This window comes from Dipodomys spectabilis, unplaced genomic scaffold (assembly GCF_019054845.1).
Source record: "Dipodomys spectabilis isolate Male_0828 unplaced genomic scaffold, ASM1905484v1 ptg000053l, whole genome shotgun sequence".
Lineage (NCBI taxonomy): Eukaryota > Metazoa > Chordata > Mammalia > Rodentia > Heteromyidae > Dipodomys > Dipodomys spectabilis.
In genome coordinates, this window is record NW_024870730.1 from 3,089,389 (window position 1) to 3,111,612 (window position 22,224).

Here is a 22,224-nt window from a genome sequence, read left to right on the forward strand (position 1 = left end):
CAATGAGTAGAGGGACATTCTCCAAACTTAAATTTTACATGATAAGTTAACATCATAAAAGACTACCTACTCTTTAAGAAAATGATACAGAAAAATCTACAAATCACTTTTATAATGGCAGACAGTAAATAAGTTTCCATAATATGTATGTATAAATACAATTTGAGATTTGCTTTAGGACATAAAATTCCAAATTATTACTATTTCAAATAAAGTCCTTTCAATGCTTATTGTAATAAGATTATTCTTTTATTTAAAATGTGGCTGTTTTAAAATAGAATTTTAATGGAAAAACTGTCTTTATTTTTTAGCCAGGGTGTCATGTGTTTAATATTAAAAACAACTTAAAAATGTGTTCAGTAAGCCTGGCACCAGTGGCTCTGGAGTTTGAGATCTGAGGATCACAGTTCAAAGCTAGCCCAGGTAGAAACGTCTGTGAGACTCTTATCTCCAGTAAATCATCAGAAAACTGGAAGTGGCACTGTGGCTCAAGTGATAGAGTGCTTGCCATGAGCTGAAGAGCTGAGTGACAGCACCCATGCTCAGAGTTCAAGCCCCACGACCGATCAAAAAGAAAAAAAAGTGTTCAGTAATAATTTTAAAATCAACTTTCACTTTTTTTTTTTTTAGATTTTTTTTTTTTATAATTGTATTTGTATGTGAATTCAGCATAGATACTATCTTTTTTTTTCTTTTTTTTTTTGGTCAGTCCTGGGGCCTGAACTCTGGGCCTGGGCACTGTCCCTCAGCTCTTCAGCTCAAGGCTAGTATTCTACTATTTGAGCCACAGCACCACTTCCAGCTTTTTCTGCTTATGTGGTGCTGAGGAATTGAACCCAGGGCCTCATGCATGCAAGGCAAGCACTCTACCACTGAGCCACCTTCCCAGCCCCTCATCTATCACTTGAATATCTTTTCAAGTCATCAGTGGTGTTACAAAGAATTATGGTGTAATTAATTAAAATAAAGATTTCTTAAACAATAGGTATTATTCAGAGTTTCTTTGCTTTTGGTGGGGTTTGATTTTGTATTTTCTAAATGGCTATAAGATTAGTGAAAATAAACTAATGGTAAGAGGTTTTATGTGGTTTTCTACACTAATTTTCACCCAGCTTCATCCATTTATGGAGCTTCTCTAGATGCTTTTACAACCTCTTTGTCTACATCTCCAGTACCCACAAGTTAGATCCTAATCCAGTATTGTTGGACATATGATTCTGGATGCATAGATTATTCACTTTGGACTACTTTGCTTATACCTCTTAGACTGAGTAAACTTACTAGCAGCTCCTCAGAAATGTATTGTAAGCAGCAACATAGAGTCATAATGATATGTTTTTACTACAATATGTAACTTCTTTACCCAAAAGTAAATTTCTTTTTTAGATATATTAAATTGTGATTAGAGAATTTGACTTAGTGAGTTTTAGTTTACAGAATTTACTGAGATTGTTTTATATAATTATATATATAATTATTAAATTTTAAACTGTAGTGGTTACAGAGTTCTAGTGTAGATATTGAATAGTGATTGGGACTTACGAGCTACAAAGTTTTCGTAAGACTTATCGTTGACCCCTGACCTCATTTTTGTGTACTGTTTTTAAACATGAAAGTATTTCTTAGTTGTGTTAGTATAAACTTTATTTCATTAAATAATCTTTAATTAAAATAACTCGCCTAGGTTGAATCTACACAAAGTATGATAAGGATTCTTGGACTGTCTGCAACCTTACCCAACTACCTTGATGTTGCTACATTTTTACATGTCAATCCCTGCATTGGACTTTTCTATTTTGATGGCCGTTTTCGACCAGTACCTCTTGGACAGACTTTTTTGGGAATTAAGAGTGCGAATAAGGTAAATATTCTTTCTTTCAACAGTTACGATTTTATTTGTTGACTTTTTGTTGAATACTTGTCTTAAAATTAACAACTACAAAAGACAATTGCCGTAGCCCATAAACATGACATACTAAACAAAAATCAAGCATACTTCTTCAAATATTGGTGGTAGAGTAAGTCTTCCCAAAGAAAGTTTCTTATAATAGTTTTCTTAGCTATTTTCAACCTATATTTTTTATTCTTGGCTGTTAAGAATTTCCAAATCATTATTTTAACTTAATTAAAGGACATTGTAAAATAAGATCACTAGATAACTAATTACTAATAAAACACAGAAGAACTTATAAGCAGTTGAAAAATAAATTTATGAGAACAGCTAAAAAGAGGAGATGGTATTGTGTTTAACTTTTAATGTTTATACTTACTGTGTATATAACTGGAATCTTGAAAATTCTGTACTGTGCTTTAAAAACTTCCTCTGTTCCTACCTTATGTGCCATTTTCTTTGTTATAGTCCATGTGGTAGCATTTATTTTAGAATGTGAAGGAGTATTTCAATGTTTAAAGTTTATTATTCTGTTCAACAACACATTTTTTTAGAGAAAATAGCTTTATGATAATATTCATGAGCCTTTTGACCTCTTTTCTAAAAGAGAAAAACAGAATTGTGTTACTATGACAAACGCTGTTTTAATATATTAAATTGTATCTTCTCTAGAAACAATTTTACTTGAATAGACTTTATTGCTATATGCTATTGTATCTACTAATAAATATAAAAAATGATCATTACTAAAACAGATTATATACTAACTACATTTGCATAAAATACTATATCTAGTTACAAATATCCTTTCCAGATAATATACAAAGATTAGTTTTATTATATATTATTTATGATATATTTTAATGTCATTGTTTCAAGATTTCTTCTGAATTGCTTGCTGCTTATTTTTTTTTGGAACTGTCTTAATATATAGTTATTTAGTTTATTTTCATGTAATATTAGGTTAAGTTTATTACTGTTTCTAGATTGTTTTCAGCTTTACAATTTAAGCGACAACAGATGCTTATAGAGAAATATTAAGAGAAGAAAATTATTTCAAAGGCTTGTCAGCCATCTTAAACTTTATTTTCTTTGAATTTCACCATATAGATTGCTTAATTGCTTAATGCTAATTAGGTTCAAAATATTTTTCATTACAATATGTTAATGTTAATATTGTGATTAATTATAATAATTAACAATGTTTTTCAGTGATGAACTGCCATAATTATTTTGAAGGTTTAGAAATGTGACATTTTAAAAAGTACATCTTATATACTGTAAACATTTGTTACAAATATACATTTTTTCATACTAAAATTTTTATGTTTAGTTAAAATATTAGTTTATGTTTTTATGTTGTTGAAATATAATGTTGGTAACTATTAAGCATTTCGATAGGGTGTTAATATATATTATAACCAATTATTACTTTGTCATTTATTGTGAAAAGAAATCCTTGTGGATTTCTGAGAGTTTCATTCTAATGCTGGGGATAAGATTTGGTTTCTGTGAGAAAATACAAGAAAGCACTGTGAGTGATCCTTCCAATGTGAAATAATGACTTTGGCCAGAACTGAAAAGGTTAACGGGATTCATTTTATAGAGCAAATGGGTATGATTATTTTCGAATAATTACTGGGAGTAAGATATTCTTTATCATCTCATCCTATTTAGCCTCTGTGAGAATATTTCAGAATTTTAAAATGTGTGTCTTATTGAGCCAAAAAAAATCCAAGTCATTGTAATTTCAAGTACAGATGACACTTCCTTAGGTTATAATTCTGTATATCCCTTCATATTCTACCTGTTGTGTTCTCATAACTTTGAAAATTGTATATAGAAGAGTGGTCTTTTTAGAAAACTCAGAGAGAACTTTAACATTTTCTTTAGAAAAATCTTTACACTTTCAAATTATATTCTGAAATGATGGCTTGAGATATTTTACTAATTTTTTAATTGAAAATGTTTGTTTACTGTAGGTTGTACTGTGTTGTTTGCATTACAATTATTACTTCTGTATTCTAATTACTCCAGGTGTTTTGGGGATCTTTTTTTTTTTGTCGGTCATGGGGCATGAACTCTGGGCCTGGGTGCTGTCCCTTCAGCTCTTCAGCTCAAGGCTAACACTCTACCTCTTGAGCCACAGTGCCACTTCCGGCTTTTTCTGTTGATATGGTGCTGAGGAATTGAACCCAGGGCCTCATGCATGCGAGGCCAGCACTCTACCACTGAGCCACCTTCCCAGCCCTACTCCAGAAGTTTTTTAAATTTAACTATATCTAGTTAGAAAATTTATCATTGTTTTGTTTTATAATTTTCATGTTTTAAAACCTTCAAGATGCAACAATTGAATAACATGGATGAAGTTTGTTATGAAAGTGTTTTGAAGCAAGTCAAGTCTGGACACCAGGTAAATTGAACTTATTTTTATTTTTAGAGAATAATTCATGATAAAAATTAGTTTCAAGTCTTTACTTAAAATTCTTGAATTCTGAGACAATGACTCAGAGCTTTCTTCTTTCTTTTATTTTCTTTCTTAGTAGTACCAGGGTTTGAACTCAGGGCCTTGTGCTTACCTAGCAAGCATATCCCTCCAGCCTTTTTACTTTAGATTATTTTTTCAGATAAGATGTTACACTCTTTGTGCATGGCTGACCTTAGACCATGGTCCTCCAATCTCTACCTCTCATATAACTGGAATAGCAGATATCTGCCTTGAACCTTGTTTTGAGAAAGAATCTTAGTAACTTTGCCCTGTGCTTGCCTCAAACTGCCATCCTTCCTACTCTCCTTCCCTTAAAGCTGAGAGTATAGGCTCATGCCACCAGGCTTGGCATCTCAGAGGTCTTATTTCTTAATAATTGTTTTAGGCAAATGAGTTATCCTATAAATGATTAAAAACATAGATAATATTGAATATTGGGATCAATACTAATATTGTAATTAATGTTAATATGCCATTATTTTACTATTTTATTAAACATTTAAGAAAAAGATTTTTGTTTGTTCAAAAAGAATGTACTCTTTATCTGACTTACATAACTGTAACCCCCTGAACATCACCTTTATAAAAACAATTAAAAATGCATTAAAAAGTCACCAGTTTTTCTTATAACTCAAAACTTTAGCTCATATTTATTAATATTTCTTGTTAAATTGATGTTATATTGCTCTGACTGTTTTCATGAAGTATCAACTAAAATATGAAATGCATAATTTGTACTGTTTATGTTTTGGAAATTAAGCAGTTTGGAGCTGGGGTATGGTTGAATTTTAGAATACTTGCCTATTATGTGCAAGGTCCTGAGATCATTCCTAGCACCACACAAAAAAACTGATGTCTTTCAGATATTTTATGTGTCCCCTGACTTTAATTTCGTATCATTTTACTGGTGTTCCTATAGTTGCTCTAATCTATTATATTTTCCCTATTCCAAAATATGACCTAACAGTAAGTAAAAGTAGAGTTGAGCTGTATGTTATACCTAAAGATATTATACTTAAAACGTGTAATCAATGAGTTTTATGTAATGTTCTTTTAGATTTTGTGTTCCAATAGATCAGTTATGAAGGAGCATTTGTAAATTAGTTTCTACTGTGGTAAATAACTATTTGGTTGTGATGAATTATCATGTCTTCAAATACGTAACATATTTAGTGAAGTGAGGATAGTAGGAAATACAAAATACATTGTACTATGTGTTTCTAGATGGAATTTGACTCTCATGCTGGTAAAACTGTAAAGGTCAGGTCATTGCCTTTGTGAATACTGATCAGGTAAAGCAATAGATCTTTTACGTTAGATCAGTCATCTCATGTTGAGTTCTTTTTTAAGATAACTCAAAAAAGAAGTTTTACCATTTTCAGTTCTTAAAAATTCCCTGAACTGCTATTATTTGTCCCGTAAGATTATTGGGTTTAATGACCTTTCTCCTGAATGCTTTTGCAAGTTCTAAGCACTGAAAATCGCAGGGTAAGTAAGTACTCAGAAAGCAAGGCAATTACACATTTTTATTTTGGAAGCTATGGCAGACAAAATCTGTGGTACTTCATATTAGTTGCTGATACAAGACTCTTGTAGGGGTTTGTATTCAGGGTCTTAGAAAACCTCCAGGATTGTTTTTCCTTTTTACAATCTTCTTTCAGAAACATCTTACGTAAACTGCAAAACTATGTTCTATGTTTTTTTAGAAGGTCAAAGAATTCCCTAATGCAAGAGATTTTTCTAAATTATGGGGGCTTTTTTTCATTCAGAATTGAAATTGAAGATAATGGTATCCCTGTCACAGACTATCTTTGTACAAGTTCCAAATGATAATTTTAAACAAATGAATTTTCATGCATCCATCTATCAGAAAATAAAAAATATATAGTTCAACAACCTTTTCACCTTATCTGAGAAACTGACAACCAAATTAACTCATCAGTATTTTTTCTCACTTTTTCTGACTGTAATGCCTAACTAACTATAGGTGCTTTAAGAGCTTTCTGTTTGACAGCTTTACAATGTCGGTGTGGGGGGGGAGGGGGGGCATGATTGGGTGGGGGGAAGGGGGGAGGCTGGGAAGGGAGGTGAAGGGTAAACAAAGGAGGAGGCTGCAATGCTTGGTAAGAAATGTATGCATTATCCTGCCCATGTAATTGTAACCCCTCTGTACAGTATGTTCTCAAATAAAATAAAATAAAATTTAAAAAAAAAAAGAGCTTTCTGTTTGAATATTTTGTTGTACATATAATCATGTAAATTGTGGGTGCATATATCCATCTGTCTTCTATTTATCTGTCTGTCTCTATCATCTGTATCATCTATTGTGACAGCAATTTACTTCTGGAAATTCTGAATTTATGGTTTTTTGAATTTATTATTTTAACTAATTTTATGTCAGTGTACTGTTACTGAGCCAGCTATATAATCAATGAGCATGATTTTCTTGTTATTAAGGAGACTTTCTACCTTTTAACTCTTACTTTGTTATCTTTTAAATATATCTTATCAGTTAGTATGCAGCAGTAAGAAATATGTAAATCAGTCTATTCTGTTCTTCATGAGTTTTTGTTTATATCACCTTTTGCCACCATCATTCTCCCATCCAAAATACAAAATTTCTTCGTTTTTGTTTGTTGTCTTATCCTCAATTTCTCTAGTATCTTAGTTTTCTCCATGGTTTGTTTTCCTTAAATACATTCATTTTATTAATTTAGTATTAAGAATACTGAAATATGTATCCACTTTTTAAAAAAAGTGACAAGCAACTGAGTAGTAGAAATTAATAACTTCTTTATTAATATACAAATGAACTTGTTTTATTTCTGCTCATTTGTTAAATAAGAACAGAGAAATTTCATGATGTTCAAAAACCGTGCTGACATTCTATGATCATACTATTTCATGGGTTTCAGCATACCAATCTTCTAAACTTGTGTGCCCATGTACTTAATAGATTTTATGTGCAGCTTTGCCATAAAAGTATTAAAAACAGTAGGAGGCAGTTGTGTTCCACTCAGGCATGTGTGATGACAGATGGAGAAAATCTTTTCATGTTGATTTTCAACCGTCCTACTCTGCAAGACTTCAAGCTCTTCTTGGCTACTGGGAAATTAAAAGTTGGCGATTCAGCCTTTAATTTTGATCCATCTGCTCAAACTAATGAGACGTCTCATTTGTACGCTTCTCTTTGTGTTACCAAATGCAAGTACAGCTTTATCATTCCTGTTAATAATTCCCCTCCTCCTGTGTAACTTGCAGACTGGGAAAATAATTGATGTCTTAACTCTACTGAGATTTTTTTTGATTTATAAACTTTGCTGCATTGGATAGGAACAGGAATTAGAAACTTCCTCAGATTATAATGTATTTAGCAGGTTATCTTATTTTTTCTTCCTGTTGTCAAGAAAAATTGAAATCCTTATTTAGTAGCTTCTTACTCAAAATCTACCTCCAATTCAAAAATAAGAGGCTTTGTAATATTAAAGAAGGAAAGGATTTTTAACATTGGGTTAATGAGAAACATTTTTTTCTTCATTCTTTCTAAGTTTTTAGTAAATGTTTCTGTTTTTAATCAGAAACCATCCTTAAAATTGACCAGTAATTACAAATTAATTTAATTTTCCTATCTGAAAGGAATTACCTTTGCCTCTTAGCACTGTTTCCCAAGTTATAGGAAAGTAATTAATTATTTTCAAAGAAAACAAATTATCCTATGCTAACTTTAAAAATGGAAATTTGAGCTTTTTTTTGTCTGAAAAAGTTTTATCCTATCTTATTCTGTCAGTGTTTTAGTCATATCAAATTATTCTAGTATTGTATTTGTAAATCTTTTGAATTATCTTTTGTTCCTTCTAACTTCACAAGGCATAATCCCTAAGGAATGTAAAGACAATATTTTCTTTCTCTGTTTCTCTGTGTCTCTGTCTGTCTGTCTGTCTGTCTGTCTGTCTGTCTGTCTCTGTCTCTCTGTTTCTCTGTGTCTGTTTCTGTGTCTCTGTTTCTGTCTCTCTGCCTCTCTCTGTCTCTCTGTCTCTGTCTCTGTCTTTTTCTTTCTCTCTGTCTCTCTGTCTCTCTGTCTCTGTCTCTCTCTCTCTCTCTCTCTCTCTCTCTCTCTCTCTCTCTCTGCAGTTTAGAGGCCTGGATGCTGTCAGTTAGCTTTTTTGTTCTACCACTCAAGTTACAGCTTTGCTTCCAGCTTTTTGCTGATTTCTTGGAGATTAGAATCTTGGACTTTTCTGCCTGGGCTAGATTTGAACAGAAATGAAACAATCACTAAAGACATTTCTCCCTCATCTTTATCACTAAAAGTGGTACTACTGAAGGAATGGTGTGTGTGTGTGTGTGTGTGTGTGTGTGTGTGTGTGTGTGTGTGTGTGTGTGTGTGTGTGTGTGTGTGTGTGTGTGTTATCAGTGGAATGCAGGGCCTGGAATGGTGTGTGTGTGTGTGTGTGTGTGTGTGTGTGTGTGTTATCAGTGGAATGCAGGGCCAGGGCACTATCGCTGAGCTATTTTCCTCTAGGCTGAAGCTCCACACTTATTTCTCCCTCATCTTTATCACTAAAAGTGGTACTACTGAAGGAATGTGTGTGTGTGTGTGTGTGTGTGTGTGTGTGTGTGTGTGTGTGTGAAGGAATGGTGTGTGTGTGTGTGTGTGTGTGTGGGTGTGTGTGATCAGTGGAATGCAGAGCCAGGGCACTATCGCTGAACTATTTTCCTCAAGGCTGAAGCTCCACACTTATTTCTCCCTCATCTTTATCACTAAAAGTGGTACTACTGAAGGAATGGTGTGTGTGTGTGTGTGTGTGTGTGTGTGTGTGTGTGTGTGTGTGTGTGTGTGTGAAGGAATGGTGTGTGTGTGTGTGTGTGTGTGTGTGTGTGTGTGATCAGTGGAATGCAGGGCCAGGGCACTATCGCTGAGCTATTTTCCTCAAGGCTGAAGCTCCACACTTGAGCCAGAGCCCCATTTCTGGCTTTTTTGGTAGTTGATTGGAGATAAGAGTCCCATGATCTTTTCTTCTTAGGCTGGCTTTGAGCCTTGATCATCAGATCTCAGTCTTCTCATTAGCTAGGATTACAAGCATCATCCAGAGCACCCAGCTTTCCAGTTTTTTAAAAAATTATTATTATTGTAAGAAAACTAAAGGAACCATTCCCCAAATCTTTATATCTTTCACATCTTTGAACCTACTCTCTCCCTCTCCCACCCAAAAAAGTTCTGTTGAGTCTTATATCAAAGTGAGATTTACTTATTCTCCATTTTTATAGTATAGATTTGGTATTACTGAGATTTTGTTTTTCTTTTTAATTAGTATTTTAGTATTTTCTTAGAATTTTTTTATCTTTCTCTTACAGTTCCATATGTCTAATATATGAGTTATTGATGCCTTTGTATCTTTCCTGAGGATGAGAAGGAATTGAGGCTATTCATTTATCCATTTATTCATTCTCCTATTTAACCACTATTTGGAATTTTTATTAGCATATATTAATTGGACAAAGGGATTTCTTATTTGTTTATTTTTATTTATTTATTGTTTTGTTGGTTATGGAGCTTGAACTCTGGGCTTAGGCTTGTCCTTGTGCCCTTCATCTCAAGGCGAACACTACCACTTGAGCCACAGCACCACTTCCGATTTTCTAGTGGTTTATTGGAGATAAGAGTCTCACAGACTTTCCTGCTCAGGCTGGCTTTGAACCACAATCCTCAGATCTCAGCTTCCTGAGTAGCTAGGATTACAGGCGTGAGCCATCAGCTCCCAGCTTTTCTTTTTTAATTTTTTAATTAAATTTTATCATCAAGGTGATGTACAGAGAGTTTATAATTACATACATAAGGATACATAAAGTAGTGGGTACATCTTTTGTTGAATTTGTTATCCCCTCCCTCATTTTTCTCCCACTTTCCCTATTCCCAATTCCCCCTCCCAAGTTGTACTTTGTTGTTGCTATTTTTAATGTACTATGTGATTTCTTTTTCCTTTTGTGTTTTTCCCCCCATGGTTTATCCCCTTCCCTTCGTTAATTCAGGTAAATGTATATACAATACCCAATGTACCAAACTCAAATACAGCTCCACTTACCAAAGGTCTTTCAGTAGCACCATCCTGGCCCAACCCTTTCAAACATGGTTTTTGGGAGAGTATTTATGATCCAATTTGTAGTACTACCTAGCATATAATAAACATTTGTTTAGCCTTTGCTGAATAGTGATCATAATATATGCATATATACTTACTTATTTTTATGATCAGGAAAAGTTAAATGTTTAAAACAAACTGGTAAAATTAAATATTTTGAAAGGAGATTTGCTTCCAAATGTAAAAGAAAGTCTTTAAACTCCAGGAAAGTTATCCAAACTTTCCACATTAGAACAATGTGAGGCTGTTTTATATTTAGGGAAATAAACTAATAAAAATCTACACTAAGGAATGTTATATTTGTGCCACTAATTATCCAAAATAATCCTCATAGATCAATTTACATGTGCCTTTTAGTTGTTTTGCACATAGTAACTGCTAGATTCCACAGGTCACTTCTGGCTTCTGGTCACAGATTTTGTAATTTTGATTTTGTAATTCAGTAATACATGCCTTATCATGCGTGCAAATACTTGACTGAGTGAAGAGAGGAAGTTCAGATATCTGGGAAATAAAAATACTTCCAACATACCCAATTAGCATTTTCCCAGTATGTCTAATTCATATCCAAGTTCCCTGCCAGACCCATAAGTGAAAATTGCTGTTTTTTTTTTATCTAATGAATACATGAAAAAATAGAATACCAAGTCTCACTTTTGTAAGAAAAACTTAAGTGATATTTACTGGTATCATCATAAAGCAGAAACTATTAATAATCTTTGTACATATTAAAGCTGATGCTTTAAATTTTTGGCTGTGGGATTCTTTCTCCCAATAAACTCCATTGAAGTAACCCAGTATATTAGAAACACAACAAATGCCAAACAACAACAAAAAAAAAAAAACAGAACATGGAAGTAAAACTGATAGATCCAGCTCTCTTTCTGCCATCCAAAGAGCACACTTCTCCCACATTGCAACCTAATGACAACTCCTCTGACAAAGAGAACGTATTTCCTATATATTCTGAGACTACCAGAAGAAACTGTAAAGAAGTTTAACTCTAGTCATTAAGAAAAAAAAAAAAATGGGGCTGGGAGGTTGGCTCAGTGGTAAAGTGCTTGCCTCATATGCATGAGGCCCTGGGTTTGATTCCCCAGCACCACATATGCAGAAAAAAAGCTGGAAGTGGCGCTGTGGCTCAAGTGGTAGGGAGCTAGCCTTGAGCTGAAGAGCTGAGGGACAGTGCCAGGCCCAGAATTCAGCCACCATGACCGACCAAAAAAAAAAATTAAGGAATTAATGATTCTACTTTTTCCCTTAAATTGTAGTCTATGCATATTAAATCACATTTTAAAATCTGAGTCCTTAATGATTTTTATTTCATATAAAAAATATCAGCATTTGCTAAAACATAATTACATTATTTTGTCATTGTACATATTAAAGCATCATGAAAATTATCCAATCTTAAAAGTTTGTTTACAGGTTGAAAAACAATGTCTTTTATTGTACTCAAAGTCAAATATTTAATGACTTGGGAAATGAGACCAAAACCTTGACCTCCTTGCTATCCTTAGTGTGCTATTTCCCTCCCCTCTACAGACACACATAATAAGTAATATTTTTATTTAATCTGTTATTGTCCTGAAAAGAAAAGAAAATGCAGTGGTATGTTAGTCTATAGCCCACAGAAAAATCTGTAGCATTTCAATGCTTTTCAGTTAGGAGGTTCCTTTTTTCAGTGTAGTCCTTTTAGAAAAATATATGTTCTTTCAGTTACTAAAATGTTTAACTTTTTAAGATTGCATGTTATATAATGATGCTAAATGCAAGTTTCTAAGTAACTAGAGTTGATGTTCAAATTGAGACATCTTTGAAAATGTAGTTATATTAAACTATACAATCAAGCTAAGAACACTTTAGTCATGAAACATACCTAAATTTAAACCAATTATTTCATGCCTGAATTTAAGAAAATTATCTTGCTTGAAAAAATCTAAATTTTAGTATTAAAAAGGTATAAAGGGTACTAAGGATATAGCTCAGTGATGGAACACTTGCCTAGCATTCAGAAAGCTGTGGGTTCAATCTCTAGCACCAGGGAAAGAAAGAAGGGGAGTATAATGAATATGTAATATCTGGTGCTTATGGTTCCCAACTATATTCTTATGTATTTGGGAGATTTGAACAAGGAAGATATCAGTTTGAGGCCAACCCGGACAGAAAAGTAACAAAAATACTTCTCAACCCATAGCTGAGAGAAGTTACTTGGGAGTATGAGATCAGGAAGATTACAATTCCATACTAGCCTATGAAGATAATTCTTTGAATGTCCATCTCAGAAGAAGAAGTTGGTAGTGTTGAAAGGTCATCCAAACAGGGAGCCTAAAATAAGCATGTTGTGGTCCAGGTACCCTCTTTTTTTTGACAATGGCATAGTTTATTTGTGGTCCAGACACTATCTTTTCTTGAAAATGACATAATTTCATTTTCTTCACCTCTGAATGGGTATTCCATTATGGATATTTAAAATCTTGTCTTTATCCATACACTGCTTGTTGTGTATATAGGTTGATTTTCTAGATTGACTATTGTGAATAGTGCTGCAATAATCATGAGTATCCAGATATCTCTATAGTATGTTGACATATATTCTTTCATATATAATCCAAGAACAGTATAAGAGAGTCATGTCATACTTCCTGTTTTTAAACTTTTTGAAAAATAACTTTTTTTTTTAAGTTTAGTTTTGTTTTATTTGGATCTTGCTGTGTGTGTAGCTCAGCCTGGCCTAGAACTTACCTTGTAGACCAGGCTGGCCTTCAACTTGTGGTTTCCGGATTCTGTCTCCTCTGTATTGGTATTAAAGGTAGGCACCGTAACACCTGGGTTATTTATAGCTTTTGAAGAAGTGTCCTACCAATAGTGTATAAAAGTGCCTTTTTCTCCACATCCTAACCAATACTTCTTATTTTATGCTTATTTTGAGAATAGCTATTCATTACTGGAATAACATGATATCTCATTGTAGTTCTAATTTGCATTTCATTAATGGCTAATGATATTATTATTTCATTTGTTGGACATTTTATTCTTTTGAGAAGGGTCTATTGAGATTGTTTGCTTGCTTTTTTTTGTTTTTTGGGTTTTTTTGTCAGTCATGGGGCTTGAACTCTGGGCTTGGGCGCTGTCCCTACGCTCTTCAGCTCAAGGCAAGTGCTCTACCACTTGAGCCACAGTGCCACTCCCGATTTGTCTAGTGGTTTATTGGAGATAAGAGTCTCATGGACTTTCCTGCCCAGGCTGGCTTTGAACCGTGACCCTCAGATCTCAGCCTCCTGAGTAGCTAGGAGTACAGGGTACAGGCTTGAGCCACCAGTTCCTGGCCTGCTTGTTTTTTTTTAAATTAGATCATGTGGTGGTTTTAGTTTCATTTCTTGGTGTGTGTGTGTGTGTGTGTGTGTGTGTGTGTGTGTGTGTGTGTGTGTGTGTGTGTGTGTGTGTGTGTGTGTGTGTGTGTGTGTGTGTGTGTGTGTGTGTGTGTGTGTGTGTGTGTGTGTATTCTGGTTATTAATCTTTTTCCAGATGAATAGTTGGCATATATTTTCTCCTCCCTGCATATATTTTCTCTTCTTCACTCAGCTGATTATTTCTTTTACTGTACAGAAGCTGTTTAGTTGATGTAACCTCACACAACAATTTTTACTTTTATTTACTCTGTCTTGGCAGTTTTATCCAGACAATAATTGCCTGAACCAAAGATTTATTGTATTCTCTTGTATTTTTTTTTTTTACTAATTATGTAATGTCAGACTTTACATTTGGATCTTTAGTTGGTACTTTTATGTAGAAAGAGAGAGGGATGTGATTTTATTATTCTTCTGCAAAGTATGTTTTGTTTTTGTCAAGAATCACTTCCTCATAGATACCATTGTTGCATTTGGCTTAGTTTTATGCCAATTCATTTTTTATTACTGTGCCTCTGTAAGAAGTCTTGAAATTAGCTATCATGATCCCTCCAGTTCTGTTTAAGTTGGTTTTGGCTTAAGGGTTTTCTGTGTTTCCATATGAATTTTAGGATGGTTTCTTCTCATTTTCTGAAGAGTGTTATTAGTATTTTGGTTGGAATTGCATTGAATCTGTCAATTGTATCTGACAAATCTCCAAGAAAAGCAGTGTAGAAAAGGAGTACTTATTTGGCTCAGAGTTTTGGACATTTCAGTGCATCAAGGTAGAGAGGGCATAGCAGAGCAAAGCAACTCATCTCATGGTGGCTGGAAACATAGAGAGAATGCTCTAACAGGCTTTATCTTTTTTTCCATTTCATTCCATCAGTATATAGGTTAATACAACCCCTTTTCAGGATGTACCTTCCACCCTTAATCTCTCTAAAACCTGGGCACACTTAGTCAGAGAGGTGCTTTATTAATCTGGACACTAATCAATATAATCAAGTTGATAAATTAAGATTTACCATCACAGGAAGGCTTTCTGCTTTTTTGTCATCTTCAATTTCTCTTACCAGTTATTTCTAATTTTATGTTGTAAATCTTCAATTTCCTGGGGTTTTCCTTTTTTATACATATGTTTTCTTTTAAAAATACTGTACAGAGGGGTTACAGTTACATGAGTAAGGTAATGAGTACATTTCCTATTGAGTTGGCACCTCCTTCTTTGTTTTCCCCCTACCATCCCTTCCTTCCTCACTTCCCCAACTTCTCCCTTTCCCTCTCTGCCAAGTTGTAAAGTTTGTTTTCAACATAGTGTCTTGTACATCTCATTGATACAATGGGTCAACCTATATCCTATTTCAGCATTTTGTTATGCGATTGCATGAAACTGCAGACCTTCTACGTGGTAAGGACATAGCTAGCAAGATCAATAGAAAGCCCACGGATGGGGAGAAGATCTTCACTAGCCATACAATAGATAATGGTCTCATATCTAAAATATACTTAGAACTCAAACAAATACCCCAACAAAAATCCTCAAGGAAACAACTGCCTGATAAACAAGTGGGCTAAAAACTTAAAGAGAAACTTCTCTAAAGAGGAAATAAGAATGGCCAATAGTTCAACTTCTCTAGCCATGAAAGAAATTCAAATTAAAACAACATTGAGATTCCACCTCACCCCAGTTAGAATGGCTATAATCAAGAACTCTAATAACAATAGGTGCTGGAGGGGATGTGGACAGAAAGGAACCTTACTGCATTGTTGGTGGGAGTGTAAACTTGTTCAACCACTTTGGAAAGCAGTATGGAGGTTCCTCAAAAGACTCCATGTAGAGCTCCCCTATAACCCAGCAATCCCACTTATGAGCATTTACCCAAATGATCACAAACATGGGTATACTAAAGCTACTAGCACAACTATGTTTATCACAGCATTATTTACCATAGCTAAAATATGGAACCAACCCGGATGCCCCTCAGTAGATGAATCGATGGAGAAAGTGTCATTCTTTCTGATGGAGGCATAGAATATATATTCTATGTTCTATGCCTCCATCAGAAAGAATGATACTGCCCCATTTCTTAGGGGTTTTCTTTTGATCAATTTTCATAGTTTGTTTTTTTAAGCTATTGTGTGTGTGGATGAGCTGTCTTTCTTAATTTCTTATCACGTTCATCATTAGTCTATCATAAAAATGCCATTGATTTTTTTGTGTATTGTATGCTGTAACTTCTCTGACTTAATTTATCAGTCCTAATAGTCTTTTAGTAGAGTCGCTAGAATGCTTTATTTATGTGTATCAGCAGTGTCTTATCTTTCTTAATAAATTTGATTAATGTGGTTTATTTTTAATGTATATAGCTTGGTTTAGAAACTATCTTTGACTCCAGAGTCTAGAATTATAGAACACTGTGTGTGTGTCTGTGTGTCTGTGTGTGTGTCTGTGTGAATCTAAGGTTAAACTCAGGGCCTAGTTGTTGTCCCTGAACATTCTTTTGCTTAAGGCTATCACTTTACTACTTGAATCACAGAGGAATCTAGAAAGATGAGAGCAGAATAGGAATATTAATGTTTAGATACCTCATTTACTTAGCAAGCCAATGTGTTAACTGGTTTTGTGTGGTGTTAGATACGCACATTCATATGAAAGCAGAATTAATATTCATAGAGGTTTTAATTTTAACCCTCATAGCCTGCATTTAGTCATTGTGAATAAATTAATTTACTTATTTTTATTACATTGATAATGGTGCTAATATCAGCTGTAACAGATTTTTCTCAAAGATTCCTGGCAAGAGTAGTTCTATCTCCTTGGGACTTGTTGGAAATCAATTTCTTGCTGCCTTAGACCTAGTTAGAAAGGAGTAAGGGAAAAGGAATAGCAACTCACCCAAACAAAGCTCTCAAAAATGTGAGAGCCATTCCTTTGCGAAATGTATTGTTTTCCCTTGAATCCTTTGAGTCTTATCATCATCCTTGAATACATAGTCATTTCATTTGAATTCTTGGAGAAATAAGAATTGAAGAGATTAAATAACTTATTCCAAATCACACTGCTATTTGGTAATATTCTAAACTATAATACTTGGTATTTTTTGATATGTCCCTTTTTTCCTTTTGAGTTAAGTGTTCTTGTTTTTTAATAATTATGTAAGCTTTTATTCATTATTTTAGCCAGCATTTTGTGTGAAGAATACTTTTTGATGAGTCAGAAAACTGATTTCACCAAACATTATTAAACTAAATGGCTTAACTAAAAATATAAATGTAAAGTCTTTTTTTTTAAATATAGCCAAGCCAATATCAAATAAAAGCATTGACAGTTTTGTCAAAAAAATTTAAGCTTGTCATCTGTATTGACTCTAATCTTATGTTTTCATATCATTTTCAGCCTTAACTATTTATATCAGTTACTAAAAAATTTATAAAAAATTTTCAGTTCTCTTTAATTTTTTTATTATCTGTAAGTAGTACAAAGGAGCTACTATTCAATACATCCGTTTATGAAGACAAAGCTTCTTTAATCTGTTACCCTTTTCATTATTCTTCCTCATCCCTCCCAACATTATGTGTTTCTTAATTAGGTAGGATTTGATTAAACTTAAACATTGTATTCTTTCCTCCTCTTCCTGTCTTGATTCATTTACTCCTTCTCCTTGATTTCACCCTCTACCTTTGGACCACTTGTTTCCTTGTACTCATTTTCTTGGGCTGTGAGTTAGCCTTTCTAAGGAATTACACCATTTGAATTCTTGTGGGAAAATAATGTATTTCAGATAATACATGTTTTCAGGTTTTTTTAAATTTTCAAATGCTAAAAACAAAGAGTTTACAATTACATAAGTCAGGCAAAGAGTACATTTCCTTCTGGATAATGTCACCCCTTCCTTCTCTCTCCTAGTTTGTCCCTTCCCTACTACCTACAAGTTACACAGTTCATTTTTAACTTTGCGTCCAGTGAATACTATTGCTTCATTTGTTCACACTTTGTCTCTCCATTTCTGTGCCTTCCCTTACACTCCCAAAGGCATACAGACAAACAAGAAAAAAAGAAAAAAATAGTAAAAATAAATAAATAAATAAAAATCTCTTGTTTCTACTTCATAGAGTTCATTTCAGTAAACATTATTTACAGTAATTGTGCCTTTTTTTTCAGATTACTTAAGCCTTTATGACTATCCCAGAAATATTTGAATAAGTTAGTAAATGAATAAAAAAATAGCAAACACATTTTAGTTACAGTTTTTGCACAGTTTAACATTAGGAAATGATAAGGTTTTGTAGGTAATCAAATTTGTTTTTAGATAAGAGAAAAAAAGTCTGCCCTGTTAAAGTCACACTTGAAATGCCCCAGTCTTTTGCCAGAGATAGGTAGACTTTGACAGATTTTTTGATTGGTGAAACTTCAGCAAGGCTTTATGGTTAATAGAATTTTCCATCTTACTTAGTATTAAATAGCTTTTGCCAGTAATTTTCTTTGGCTTTATGTAGAGAAAACAATACATTTTTAAGTTCCTATAAAACTTTATGAGCTGAGGAGATGGGAGGGAAGGGATGGTAGGGGAAAAACAAAAGAGGAGACAACAAGGCTGGATAAGAAATGTACTCATGCCTGGCGCTGGTGGCTCACGCCTGTAATCCTAGCTACTCAGGATGCTGAGATCTGAGGATCGCGGTTCAAAGCCAGCCCGGGCAGGAGAGACCGTGAGACTCCTATCTCCAATAAACCACCAGAAAACCGGAAGTGGTGCTGTAGCTCAAGTGGTAGAGCGCTCGCCTTGAGCTGAAGAGCTGAGGGACAGCGCCCAGGCCCAGAGTTCAAGCCCCACGACCGACCCAAAAAAAAAAAAAGAAATGTACTCATTACCTTGCTCATGTGACTGTAACCCCTCTGAACAATATTTTCACAATAAAAAACTTAATCACATTAAAAAAATTTATGAAATACCATATTTCTAGTCTTTATAAAGATTCTTTCAGCCAGGAATACAAATAAGAATAAAAGAAAGGAGTGATTAGTGGCCCATATTTGTTGCCTGTTCAATGATAGAGTTTATGACTAGTATACACAAGATTCAATCATCAGCTCTACCCTTAGCTACTTCCCACACTCCTTTCTATCTGTATCAGTATTTATATTTATTTTAATATATGGCAAAATAAACTCATCACCAAATAAGTTAAAGTTTTGATAAAATATAAAATCTCAGGCTTTAATACCTCAATGACTGATTAATTTGTATTGAATTTCTTCAAATGACTTTGTATGCTATTTTTCTGTTCTCTAAACTCATTGAGAGATTTTCTTTGAGGTATTTCTGGTTTTCTCCAGATTATCTGTTCATCTTTATAAGAATATTGGTTACGGGGCTGGGAAGGTGGCTCAGTGGTAGAGCGTTTGCCTTGCATGCATGAGGCCCTGGGTTCGATTCCTCAGCACCACATAAGCAAAAAGAAAAAAGCCAGAAGTGGCGCTGTGGCTCTAGTGGTAGAGTGCTTGCCTTGAGCTGAAGGACAGAGTTCAGGCCCCACAACCGGAACCAAAAAAAAAAAAGAATATTGGTTGCTTGGCACTTGTGGCTGATAAGAAGATTTACTTCTGGGTGAACTTTAATAAGCACTTTTCTTGGATAGGTTTATAGACTCAGTTAGTTTTCTATTCTTGACTAAATACCTGAAACAATTAATTTTAAAAGGGAAAGGTTTCTTTTGGCTTGTGATGTCAGTTCATGCTTGGTAGGTTTTAGAGTGTATGGCAAAGCAGCTCATAATGATATGGAGCCTGTGATAGAATAAAGCTGCTCACCTCATGTTCTTCGGAAAGCAAAAAGATGAGAGAAGAAAAGATCAGCAACCCACCTTCCCTTTGAGGACTTGCCACCAGTAACAGACCTCCCACTAGTGCTCTTCTTATTAAAGTTTTCATCACCTTCTAGTATGGAGACTAAGTTTTTAACAAATGGCCTTGTGAGGAACATTTAAAATCTATACTATAGCATTTTCCTATTGGCTCCAAATGCTCATATCTGCCAAACCATGCAAAGTGCATTCAGTTCACCTCCAAGAATCCCTTCATTTCAATCATTGTAGCATTCCTCAAAAGTCCTAAGCCAAATTCTTCAAGTCCCAAGGTAGACTATGCTGGGTGTCCCTATAAAAATTAAAATAAACACATACTTTCAAGCCATAATGGCATAGGGTAAACGTTCCTATTCCAAAAGGCAAGAATAAGAAATAATGTGGAGGAAGCAGACCAAAGCAAGACTGAAATCTCGAAGGACAAACTTTATTTTTTTTTTAAATTTTTTTTTTAATTTTATTTTATTTTATTTGAGAACATACTGTACAGAGGGGTTACAATTACATGGGCAGGATAATGCATACATTTCTTACCAAGCATTGCAGCCTCCTCCTTTGTTTACCCTTCACCTCCCCTCCTCCCCCCCCATATTGTAAAGCTGGTTTTGACATGACATTTTGTACTTCTCATTGTTGCAACAGGTCCACCTGAATCCTTAAACGACTTGTTTGTCCCCGTCTCCTCCACATGTTATACTGACATCAAATATAGTGAAAGCGGGGGTTACACTGTGGGGGAGGGACATACAAAGCAACAAAGAAATAATCTTATAAATGCGTTAGAAACACATGCATGAAAGAAACAAAAACATTAAAATACATATTTGAGGGTTCGTTTTCCTAACATCACATTCTCTGACTTTTTCCGCTTGACTCATACCTATACTAGATATTGCAAATAAGGGAAACCATGGGACCTATGTTTCTTTGGGCCTGGCTTACTTCACTTAATATAATTTTTTCCAAGCCTTTCCATTTCCTAACAAATGGGGAAATGTCATTCTTTCTGATGGAGGCATAGAATTCCATTGTGTATATATACCACATCTTCTTGATCCATTCATCTACTGAGGGGCATCTGGGTTGGTTCCATATCTTAGCTATGGTAAATAATGCTGCAATAAACATAGTTGTGCTGGTAGCTTTAGTGTGGCCTTGTTTGTGATCATTTGGGTAAATGCCCAAAAGTGGGATTGCTGGGTCATTGGGGAGCTCTATGTGGAGTCTTTTGAGGAACCTCCATACTGCTTTCCAAAGTGGTTGAACAAGTTTACATTCCCACCAACAATGAAGGTAAGGTTCCTTTCTGTCCACATCCCCTCCAGCATCTGTTGTTGTTAGAGTTCTTGATTTTTGCTGTTCTAACTGGAGTGAGGTGATATCTCAATGTTGTTTTGATTTGCATTTCTTTTATGGCTAGGGATGTTGAACATTTCTTCATGTGTCTATTGGCCATCCTTCTTTCTTCTTCAGAGAAGCTTCTCTTTAAGTCTTTCGCCCACTTACTTATTGGGCAGTTGTTTCTTTGAGGATTTGTTGTTGGGTGGTTTAATTTTTTGAGTTCCAAGTATATTTTAGATATGAGACCCTTGTCCGTTGTATGGCTAGTAAAGATCTTCTCCCAGTCCGTGGGCTTTTTATTGATCTTGCTAGCTATGTCATTTGCCCTGCAGAAGCTCTGCAACCTTATACAATCCCATTTGTCCAACCTTTCTTTGATTTGTTGTGTTTCCGGGTCTCTATTCAGAAAATTTCGGCCTGAGCCAAGGAGACCCAGGGTTTCTCCTATTCCATCCTGTAATGTTTTCAGAGTGTCTGCTTTGAGTTCAAGGTCTTTGATCCATTTGGAGTTGATTCTGGTGCAGGGTGATATATAAGGATCTAGCTTTAGTTTTCTACATGTAGTTAACCAGTTTTGCCAGCACCATTTACTGAAGAGGCTGTCTGTCTTCCATTCTATTGTTTTAGCTCCCTTATTGAAGATTAGATGGCTATAGGTCTGTAGGTTCATTTCTGGGTTTTCAATTCTATTCCATTGGTCGAAGGACAAACTTTAAATCCTCAGTCTTCACAATTGTCTCCCAGCACACATCGTAGGGGATGTGGGCTCACAAGGCTAGGGTGGTCATCCTTCTTTGGTTTTGCTGGTTGCAGCCCACCAAGGCTACTCTTTCCAGCTGTCTTGCATGCTGCCTGCAGTTTCTCTAAGTAGGGACACTCACAGAGTGTAAATGCAACTGAAGACAATAAAAGAAAGGAGTGATTAGTGGTCCACATTGGCTGTCTGTCTGTATGTGCCTTCTCTCCTGCAAGATGTTTCTTCTTAGGTCTCCACTTGGCCCAATAATTACTTCAACCACATCCTTTCCAAAGAGCCATTACTTTGATAAAAATAATGTACTTATCTGTATGAACAAACTTTTTCCAAGTGTACATGATGTGAATGTA

The 22,224-nt window shown here is 34.6% G+C and overlaps 1 protein-coding gene across 2 annotated transcripts in view; it reads left to right on the forward strand.

Annotated features, from left to right (window-relative positions):
* Ascc3 (activating signal cointegrator 1 complex subunit 3) overlaps positions 1-22,224 on the forward strand; it is a 234,598-nt gene that overhangs the window by 76,372 nt on the left and 136,002 nt on the right. For both annotated transcript variants that reach the window (XM_042679521.1, XM_042679520.1), the window contains exons 12-13: positions 1,685-1,861; positions 4,233-4,304. In XM_042679521.1, the coding sequence (XP_042535455.1) occupies positions 1,685-1,861; positions 4,233-4,304 (249 nt within the window). The remainder of the gene's footprint in view (positions 1-1,684; positions 1,862-4,232; positions 4,305-22,224) is intronic.